This window comes from Salarias fasciatus, chromosome 8 (assembly GCF_902148845.1).
Source record: "Salarias fasciatus chromosome 8, fSalaFa1.1, whole genome shotgun sequence".
NCBI classification, from domain to species: Eukaryota; Metazoa; Chordata; class Actinopteri; order Blenniiformes; family Blenniidae; genus Salarias; species Salarias fasciatus.
In genome coordinates, this window is record NC_043752.1 from 896,809 (window position 1) to 907,613 (window position 10,805).

At 44.6% G+C, this 10,805-nt stretch overlaps 2 protein-coding genes across 2 annotated transcripts; one reads left to right on the forward strand and one right to left on the reverse strand.

The window, feature by feature from the left end:
• Positions 1–1,821: 1,821 nt before the first annotated feature.
• Positions 1,822–5,604, forward strand: LOC115392868 (elastase-1). The gene is made up of 6 exons (XM_030097502.1): positions 1,822–1,981; positions 2,093–2,202; positions 3,411–3,505; positions 4,374–4,654; positions 5,188–5,351; positions 5,424–5,604. The coding sequence occupies exons 1-6, from the start codon at positions 1,843–1,845 to the stop codon at positions 5,601–5,603; spliced, it is 969 nt and encodes a 322-aa protein (XP_029953362.1). The 5' UTR covers positions 1,822–1,842; the 3' UTR covers position 5,604.
• Positions 5,605–5,794: 190 nt separating this feature from the next.
• timm23a (translocase of inner mitochondrial membrane 23 homolog a (yeast)) lies at positions 5,795–10,020 on the reverse strand. The gene is made up of 7 exons (XM_030097501.1): positions 9,619–10,020; positions 9,449–9,507; positions 9,273–9,366; positions 8,545–8,629; positions 8,401–8,459; positions 8,075–8,185; positions 5,795–6,456 (listed from the first exon to the last, which is right to left on the reverse strand). The coding sequence occupies exons 1-7, from the start codon at positions 9,722–9,724 to the stop codon at positions 6,338–6,340; spliced, it is 633 nt and encodes a 210-aa protein (XP_029953361.1). The 5' UTR covers positions 9,725–10,020; the 3' UTR covers positions 5,795–6,337.
• Positions 10,021–10,805: the final 785 nt, after the last annotated feature.

The following is a 10,805-nucleotide window of genomic DNA, read 5'->3' on the forward strand; positions in this document are numbered from 1 at the left end:
TCCACTGACTACTGACTGTTAGACCACATTCGGGTTAAACTTTCAAGAAGTGCACAGTTAAATAGTGAAAAAGCAACACAGGAGGTAATTTAATACCCTCAGCGCAAATTAAAAATGTCTTCTGTTAAAGAACAATCGGTTTTGATTTGGTGACTGAATGAGAGAACTTCATGAGCTGATCCTTGGAAAAGAGCTATTAGTTGAAAATTAATGTTCTTTTGTGAATAAATAAAATCACTGTCGCTGCTTTTATTATTGTCATATTTGATGATGGAGAAAACAGAAAGTGCCGAACAGCTCGAAGAGTCAGAGGAGATGAAGCGGTTTACATGATGAACGTAGCCCGAGCAGAGAAAGTGAGTTTGAAGCCAGTCTGAGATGATTTGTGAAGATTCCTGAAGAGCCACAGACTGAATTCACTGAGAAACTAAAACACCCACAGCCTCCCAATCGGAGAGGATCATCAACCAGAGCAGCCGACCCACAGGGAAAAACACCCAGTCCCACAATATACAATACTACAGCCTCTGTTCACACACACACACACACACACACAGTCCACTGCAGGTGATAAACCTGGTGAACCGCGGCGGTGAGGCCGGACCATTCAGACCAGCGGAGCACTTTCTGCCTCATTCACCGCCGTCAAAGCGCCGCTGCTCGTGGCTTCCACCGCCGCCACTGTTGTCGTGTTTTCACACGTGTGCCTGCGGCCCGAGGGCAGGAGGGCTGCTCTGTTTATTTACTGATTTGATTTTCTATTTTGATCTTTTTGGTCAATCTCACTGCAAACAGGGAAAAAGAGACTTTTATTTAATCTAAAAAAAGTCGGGTTTGATCATTTCTGGTTATGACATGAGCGTGACAGACGAGGGAGACGCTTTTCTCAATATTCAAAAGTCCAAATTCTCATTGATTGCTGTTTCTGTCTAAAAGCCAGAGGCATGACATGTTTTCAGACTGATTATTTGTGCATTTATGCATTCAGCAGTACAGCCGTTTATTTTTTTCAGTAAAGTCTGTGTTCAGTGTCTCTGTGACGCTTCATGTTTCATCCGTCGCTGCAACTGAATTTCCTCACTTTTTTTCCACATCTATTTACATTTACACTCACAAAAACTGAATATTACAGCTTAATTCTTATCCACAATTTGCACTGCGGTGTAGTGGTTTGTTCTCTCATCTCACAGTAAGAATATCCCCAGTCTGAGTCTTTCTTTTCTCTGGTTTCCTTCACAATCTAACAGCGTTTCTGTATTTTTCTGTTTGTGCTGTGATTATTTTATTACTCAGTGTCCATATTGATGCTATTGTTGCCCTGAAAAGCCATTTTTACCTCCTGTTTTGACTGATATGAAGAGAGGACGGTCTCCTCTGCCGCGTCATGTTTACATCGGATGAACTGGAACGGAGTTCTATTCCAAGCTGCCGGGGTCATTCTGGGGTCACTATGTCACTTTGCCGTGACGTGATGTTTGTTTGCGTACAGTACTCAGCTGCTTTTGTCACGCTGGTGCACCATGTGTGTGTGTGCGTGTGTGTGTGTGTGTGTGTGTGTGTGTGTGTGTGTGTGTGTGTGTGTGTGTACCATATGTGTGTGAAAGTGCTGATGGGACTCCCCAGAATCCCCTTTTTCTCAAAGCTCCAGGAGAACGATCCAGCGCTCTGCCTTTGTTGTGACAGCTCATTGTCCCTGGAGGTGTGTGTGTGTGTGTGTGTGTGTGAGTGTGTGTGTGTGTGTGTGTACAGTAAGGCCACCTGTGTATGTACATCTGCGTGCGCCCGCCGCCCGGTATAAAAAGCGCGGGACGCTTCCCGGCGGCTGATTCTCCGTGGAAGACGATGGCCGTGCCGGGACCACCACTGTTCCTGCTTCTGCCTCTGCTGCTGCCGCTGCTGCTGAGCAAGGCATCCCTGCCTGCAGCCGCATACACGCTCACCCCTGAACGACACCAACCACAGCACAAAGTCCTCCACCTAGGTTAGAGAAAAAAATGCACAAACACGTGTTTTAAAAGGCAGTTTGTGTTTGTGTTAATCAGAACTGTGTGTGTGTGTGTGTGTGTGTGTGTGTGTGTGTGTGTCCTCTCAGACTGGCCTAAAGACTGCGGGATGGCCCACTTCAAGCCCAACATGGCGGAGCGGATCGTGTCTGGGAACGAGGCCAGACCTCACTCCTGGCCCTGGCAGGTGTCGCTGCAGGTAAAAACTCAATCGGGAGGTTTTGGAATCACCGGAACATGAAGCAGATTCGTGGATTTTCCTCTTCCTTCTTCGTCTGATCGCTCAAATCAAGCCGATTGCTTAAAATAAGTAGATTATTACAGATAATTGAAGAGCTGGTAGAGTTGTATTATTAATTGTTAGACCTAAAAAGTGACTGGGAAACTTTTCTCTCAGTGGAGTCTGTCTTATAATGCGGCTGTAGCTGTTATTGTTGTATTGTTGTGACTCTTGACACCAACAAATGATCTTTTAAGTTCAGTTTAATTCAAATCAATCAAAAGGAAGATGCTCTATAATCTGGATGTCAACACTTCTCGGCTGAGATCAACCATCAACACAGAGGCGGCTCATGTAACTGTAATCGGATGTTTATGTTCATACATGACAGATGATGCACAGCTGGATGTTAGTGTTAATGTTCATGTTCATGTTCATGTTCATGTTCATGTTCATATTATTCACTCTAATGTTGTTTTCCTGATGACTGAATCAGTTCAGCATGGAAATGCAACTAAAGCAGTAAGGCAGTGTGTTAATGGGTTGATCAGTGTTTTTTTTTTCTATTATATTTATGGCAACAGGTTTCAAAAAATAGCTCAATTAGGTGCTTAAATATCAGAATAACAAAGTTAAAAAGATAAATGAAGCTCCCCCAAATGCTATGAAGCAAATGAAAGATGCACAACTACAAAAAGATGAAATAGTGACTATGAAACAGAGAAAAAAATCTCTTCTTTAGAAGATCTAGGTCATTATCTTGCTGCAGTATTTTCTTTAGTTGTTGATCAGAAATCTGTTCCAAAAATAGCCCTCAGACTAAATTCAAACAATCAAAAGATGCTTTAATGTCTTTGATGAAATTCTCAGTCCAACTGGTGGAGGCAGATGGTCGTCCAGCCTGGTTTTTCTTTCCTCTGACACTAAACACTAAACGCACACAATATCTCTCTATTGCTTGTGTCTAGTTTGGGAAAAGGTGATATTTAAATAAAGCTGTTCATATTTTTTAAGATGTTTGTTTCTGAGGCCGTCAGTGTGAGAGCGGTGAGAGGAAAGAGACTGTTCTGAATTAAAAACGACAGATTCCTCTCTTTGCGTGTGTGCATTAATGTTCAGAGCTGTAAAGATCAAAAATCATCGGACACACCGGGACTCAGGAGTGTGTGTGTGGTTGTCTCTGCCAGGTCCGGCCCAGAGGGAGCAAACACTACATCCACGTCTGCGGAGGAACGCTCATCCACAAGAACTGGATCCTCACTGCGGCGCACTGCTTCCAGAAGTACGCAAAACCTCACAGACAGACCTGATTCAAGGAAGCAGATAACCAATATTTACAGCCGGTATTCATTTGCAGTAATTGTTAAAATATTGGTGTAAAAATTTTGAACAGTGCAAAGCCTCTCGGGCTTCCGTAGCTACTTCCTGTTTGCGTTTTGTAGGGTAACAGCAGAGTTTTCAGGGTTTTTCATTATTATCGTATTTTTCTGAGTGAGCGAAATATCTGCTTGTTAGTATTGAATGATTAGCGTTTGTGTTTTTTATTTAGTCAGTGAAATGTTGTTCAGTTTCATTTGTTCCAACAAGTTACGCGACTATCGTGCTGTTAGCATGTCAACAGGTTTTCCCATTCAAGTTAGCATTAAGCTAGCGGGACTTTTTTTCATCATGCTTGTTGAGATTTGCTGTTTTTTCCCGCCAACACCTCCGAGCAGAAAGCAGAATTTAGCCTTTACATGATCAATCTGCCAGTCAGGAAACAAACCTGTTCTCTCCAGAGCTTTATTTCACTGATAAAGCTTCTTTTCGCCTCTCCTCCATGCACACATATCTATGGCTCTGCAGGCCCTGTGCTGATTGGCTATTAGCTCTGACTGTAACCAATCAGATGGTGCTGTGGGCGGGACAGTGCTTGAGGCAGAGTAGCGACGCTGGACAAGAGAGCTGAATCTGAGCCAAAATAATCTCCTTTTATACTGATCTCTTAATCAGCTGTAGGATTAATGAAATGCCGATATGCATCAAAATGTTGAATATTAGTGCCAATATTCGGCCCGGGTGATGATCGGTTGATCCCTAGAAAACATTTTCCAGATGACCTTTGATTGACCTTTGAGGCATGCAGATGTTAACATGCGTTCCTCCCTCAGGGGTAAAGCAGAGGATGCTGGGAGCTGGAGGATCGTCCTGGGGAAGCACCAGCTGAGGCGCTCGGAGACGCCGGAGAGGATCTTCCCCGTCAAGCGGATCTACCGGCACGAGAACTTCCGCTACCCAACCCACAGCGAGCTGGACTACGACATCGCCCTGGTGAAGGCCGGCGCCGACATCGTCCCCTCCAACTTCATCCGCTACGCCTGCCTGCCGCGCAAGCAGACCAGCCTCAAACCGGGACACTACTGCTGGGTGACGGGCTGGGGGGACACCCGGGGTGAGTGGAGGGGTGGAAACACACACACACACACACTCATCATCATCATCATCATCCCATCACCTGGCAGTTTTTTTTTTTTCATTCAATTAAGCTTTATTGATATAGTGCCAATTAAAACAGTCATTTCTAGACCCTCTCACTTTAGCGCTGACTCCCTCGCACTCTCTCTAAAAACACATCATAACCAGCCATTATTTTAAGCTTAACATTAGTCTTAATCTTTATTCTAAGCCTAACATTATCCTCTGTCCTAAACTTAAATCTCAGGCTCCTTCCATGAGGAGCCACTTTCAGTTAGACAGGCCGTCTTCTCTCCTTTCTCACCCTGCATGTTTCACTCTCTCCCTCCTGTAGTCGAGTTGATGCAGCTGAGCTGATTCAGAGAACCAATCGGGCTGTCTCATTCGATCAACGTATCTGCTGTTTCGATTGATGCCCAGTTAGAAACTGCTTGCACCCGTCGGTCCGGATTTTACAATCAACAACTACTCAGAAAGTATGAAGTTAATGGGAAAAAAATGGAATTTCAGGCGGGAAGGAGAACGTTTCCCTGGCAGAAGCCTTGAATCAGGCCCGCCTGCCCATCATCGACTTCAAGACCTGCAGGCAGAAGAAGTTCTGGGGCGACCGGGTCCGGGACTCCATGATCTGCGCCGGGTTCAGAGACACCGAGGACCCGCCGGCGGCGTGCCAGGTAGGCCAGGCTTCACCTGCGTGGTCGTTTCCCCCGACTCCGCCCCCCTCTGACGCCCGCCTCTGTTTCCAGGGAGACTCGGGCGGGCCGCTGCTGTGCCAGCTGGGCCGGGACCGCTGGGAGGTGCACGGCGTGGTGAGCTTCGGCCCCATCGGCTGCACGGTGGAGAACAAGCCCAGCGTCTTCACCCGCACCGCCGCCTACATCCCCTGGATCGAGGCCACACGCATCCGGGACTTCTTCCTGCACTGAGCGCCCCCGGTTCCGTGCCAAACCCAGAACGCCGACGCGTCAAACGGCTGCTAAATCGTCTGCAGATCATCGGTTCTCTGTTCTAAATGTGGAACAACTGTTTTAACTGTCATCCAGACCTCACAATACACACCGCACAGCACTGACTACACACACCTGTTCACAATAAAAACGGTTGAACGCAACATCTTTCACGTGTTTATTGAGTTCAGTTTATCGTACAGTGTTTGATGGAGACACGTTATCAGCTTCCAGCGGTTTGTTTCTGCTGCAAGACGAATTCCAGGAAATACACAAGTAGAACCATGAGACTCTTTCTACCAAGAAGATTCTCTCAGTCCAAAGTTAATCACAAATCTGCTCTTCAAATGTCAAAAGGTCATCTTACAAATGGGATCAAGCCACAGGTTCACAGATTTCGAATACAGCATGAGAGGAGACTGATCAATCTCCTAAAAGCGATTTCATAATAAACGCCACATCCTCGTTACTGATCCTCTCAGTAACACCAACACCTCAGAACACAGAGCGAGAGGCATCAGGACGGTCTACATCTGGATTTCAATAGTCTCTCTTTTCCCAGAATGCACCTGGAAAGCAACTTTCCAGGTAATGGAGGGGGGTGGGGGTGAGGAAAAGCACACAGCGTTTGACCAGAGTCCCTCTCAGCTGTGACCAAAGGCCGTGTCCTCCGATGATTTGGCCCCCAAGTGGAAGCAGCTGCCAGGAGGACTTCAGTACAGCCTGGAGGACGAGGACGAGCCGGTGAGATGGTCCCAGTTGTTGTATAGCGCGTAGGCACCAGACAGAGCTAGACCGGCCAGACCCCCTCGGGCGGCGCCCTTTAATCCGCCTGAGAAAGCAGAGCGAGGGAGAAACAGGAAACAGAGTCACCTGCTGGTTCAGGCTCCAAACAAGAACTAAAAACCTCAACTGTGTGGTTTTCAGTGAAAAGCTCAAATGATCCATTAACGCGAGGGTTGGCGATCTTGGAAAACTAGCATGTAGCATGAATGTAGCATCTCCCAAAGGCTCCGCCCAGCTCCCACCCCATTGGGGGAGCTCCCGTTGGGAGCGGAGACGCGGAGACGTTCACGGCGCACGCGGCACTTCTGCGTCCAGTGCGTTCCTGGCGTAACCTGTCCTCAGCGCTTCGTTTCTTCGTTTTTCTTTATTTGCACTACGCCAAGTTATGGCGCACTCAACGGTAAGTAAAGCCCCAAACATTCTTCTCCGCCATTCTGCAACGACGCTCCGTCCTTCTATGCGTGCACTGAACCAGGGTCAGCGCACACCATTGACATGCACGCGCAGGGGGCAGGTCGAACGGCGAAGGGATTTGATTGGTTTAAAAAAAAGTGTCCCGGCAAGATTATTGGTTGCTGTTTTTCCCGTTTTACTCCTGCTGTATATATCGGATGTTTTCCAAACTACTTTAAGAACACGCTATGAATCGCTTCCCATCGGGTCATAAAGATCATTTTAACCAGTATTTAAAAAAATGTGTCTCATTCAGATCGCCAACCCTAGCTTTAAGAACATTTTCGATTGAAATTTATCATTTGAACCATTTGAAGTCTTGACTCAGACTGTCAGACCAACTGGAATCCTTACGATTGTTCATGATCCTGTTATTAACACGTCAACTTTACGAACAAAGGTTCACTTGCGTTGCAGTAAATACCTACAAACAGGTGAAGAGAGAATCCCTCGGCCTTGTTTACCTGGTATTTCAGGTGAAAATATGTCACTAATGTTTTTTGATTCAGAAAACTTTGGTGTTTTTAAGTGAAAATGCAGACAGCGGTGCAGTTGGTTGTTTTTGTACTGAAACCACACACAAACACAATCAGAGAACACACCATAAACACCAACAATGGAGCGTATAAGGCTATTCGTAAGGACGGATGGATTTAGACTGTTATTGTGGTGACTCTAAACTGGAAAACTGCCAGGTCCAGGAGAACATGGCCTGGAAGCGGAGACCCTCTGGAGGGAAACGATAACTTCCATCTGCTCACGCAGGTACAGAAGAATCATTTACTACGCCTGTGGTGAAACGCTGCGTTTCCGTGGGGACAGAGTATTTTCTGGAAAAGTTCCACCTTGGGAAGCATTTTCGAAAAGCTGTGTTTTCTCTGAGCACTGTTGTTTAAACAGACACCCGAAATGAAACAAGCGCTTTCCACTGTCATTTGAAAACCTGGCCTAAGAGATGCATTAAACAGACGATTTACACGTCATTAAAACGAAAACTGCACTAATTATCACACAATGTTATGAAATATTCAACTTGAGCCATTTACTGTGCAAAAGATAAAACAACTGCTGCTGGAATTAAACTTCATTTTATGGTATTAGTCATTAAACCAAGACAAACTGTTTTAAGTGACAGCGTGTGATCAGCCTTCTACAGGCACAGTGAAAGATTCTCTGTCTAATGTCTAATATATACATATCAGAGGTCTTACTGGCTGATTTGAAGAGCACCCCTGTTAACGTCCCAGCAGCCACTGTGTTGATGTCGTCTTCAGCTCCTCTGGCCTTTTCTATCGCCACACCAAAAACACTATATAATAAGGCTGAAAGACATTTAAAAAAGCACAGAAACAAGTTAGAATTTCACTTCATAGTGACATCTGTTTGATAAAATAATCTGCAGAACTGCTCAGCTAACAGCTGTTAAAATAAGCAGTGCTATCTTAACTAGGGTAGACATCTTTCCATCCTAAAACAAGTTACTGTTCTGAATGCATTAAAAGTCTAAAAGCATTTCTAAGTTTAGTTATTATCTTACCAACAGAGCCCAAAGAGTTGGCCCAAGAAGCACCTTGCCGGGTCACCATGTTCAGTATTCTGTACAAAGGGGAAACAAACATTTAAAAGGCAATAGATGAAGAATTATTCTGCTTGTTAATCTGTGATCTCAAACTCTACTCACTGTACATTGCGTGGTTTGGACCATGCCATGTCTCTAGTTTCTTTCAAACCCATCCGAAGGCCGTTTACAGCCCCGAGAGCCGCTCCTGGAGTTAAAACAGCGACAGCTGAGCCACACTGGTGATGGACTACACTGAACTGAAGTAGATGTTACACTATCTTTAACAGATTACAAACACAAAGCGTGGAGAGTCAATATGAAATATCAATATAGTCACAAAGGAAGAAAACACACACACACACACACACACACACACACACACACACACACACACACACACGGTGAATACGTGAAGAGTGAATCCAAACCAAGTGCAGGTTCATCAGTCTTTTAGTTTTATGATAGAACCAATAAATGAAATGGCAGTAGCTGTGGTCGTTCAGAAATGTATGAAGGTGCTAATTCACAAAGAGATTTATAAACAGCTAAAACACTGATTTCAAAAGTATTTGTTAAACTGCTTTTGCTAAGATTTGCAAATCATAGAGCTGTAGTACTCAAGATTGCATCTTCAAGGTCTTAGTCTGGACTCAGTCTTGGGTTAGGTGGTCTTGACAACACTCTCAAGTCATCTTATTAACAGAGGTCAAAATGTTTGAATATGTGCAATCATTCTAAACACAAAACATACTTGAGCTCGGTTGTGGATGTAACACACTACAATATACTGAAACGTATTCAAAAGGAGTTTCTGGAGATTGTTGGGCGTGTTGAGTGTTTTTATTTACCTGTCATACAGGAGCCTCCAATAGTAAAGAAGGCCAGTTCAAACCTCCCTCTTGTTTTATTGGCACCAGTGGGCAGAATGAATTCATCTGTGTCCTAAAACACAACAAACTGTCACAGGCAAGAATACCCACAAAGCCAAGGGTTCAGTCCCAAAGACAATCTACACTGTGTTTACCTGGACCAGGTAACGAGGGTCCACGTTGAGGTACGGAGACAGAGGGCTCATCCCAGTCACTGAAAATTAAGTAAAACACATCACAGAAAGAAAACGTCGGCATTATAAATATTTAAAGGTTAAAGCTACTCATGCTAACTGAGGCTAGCCACAGGCAACATCACACTTACGCGGGACCCCGGCGAGCTCTGTGTTGGAGTATTCAGGTGCACCACCCCCGAAGATACCCCCGAGTCCTCCTTTCATAGCCCCGGATCCTTGGGAGTTGTTGTCCATGGTTGGAGGAGATCCGCGGGGGTCGTTCAGGAGTCTGGAGAGGAGCTGCTAACCTAGCCTAGCCTAGCCGGCTAACGTTAGCAGGCGCCGCTAGCCGTGAAGCAATGCGGAAAACTGACGGTGAACAACTCGGCGACGTGCCGCCACAGTCACCACGACTTGTAGACGAAGCCCCAAAGAAATGTGTAATGATTTTAAAGTGCGATTCAAAGATGGAAACACAATGTTCTCGGTTCAGTTTACACAACACGTCTCCTCACGCCTCTGACCTCCAGCAGCACGCTCTGCCGGAAAGCGACACGGTGTTGCAACGACATTACGTCAACGTGATTAAAAAATAGAAACGTTTCTCAAGAGCATTTCTTAATCTTTAAGATTTCAGTTTATCCACTGTTCAGGGTGAGAAGCTAGTAAATGAAGAGAAATGTATTTTAAAGTCATAAGCTAATACAACGATTTTTACGACAGTTCACTGAGCTTTACGTCACTGGGGTCACGTTTAAATGAATGTTTATGTTTTCAACACAAATGTTGAAAACATAAAGAGGAAACTATCACAAAAAGTTGCAAAAAATCATAAAGACACACAAAATGACCACAAACAGCCATGAAATTATGTCAGAGAGATATAAAATGACCACCAAGACACAAGAGCTGACTCCAGGAAGAAGAACAAAAAAGAAGAAAAATCACCAGATAACCACACTGTGATTCTGAAATGATGCCAAAAAGACATAAAGTGACAATACATTTACATTAAATTATGCCAAAAAGTCATGAACTTGTCTCAGAAAGAAAAATAACCCCTAAATTACCCACAAAGAGCCAAAAAAAAAAAAAACCCAAACAGGCATGAAATAGCAGCAGTGAGCACAAAATGACATGTCATGACTCAAAACAGACGAGACTTAGCTCACAAAAAATGTCTTCAAAGAGACAAACTGTGACCCTATATGAAGAAAAAACAAAAAGAAAGAGACAATGGACATAAAAACAAAAGTTACAACAAAAATAACATAAAATCATGACAAAAACACATAAAATTATGACAAAAACACATACAAGGTCTGCACATAATGAT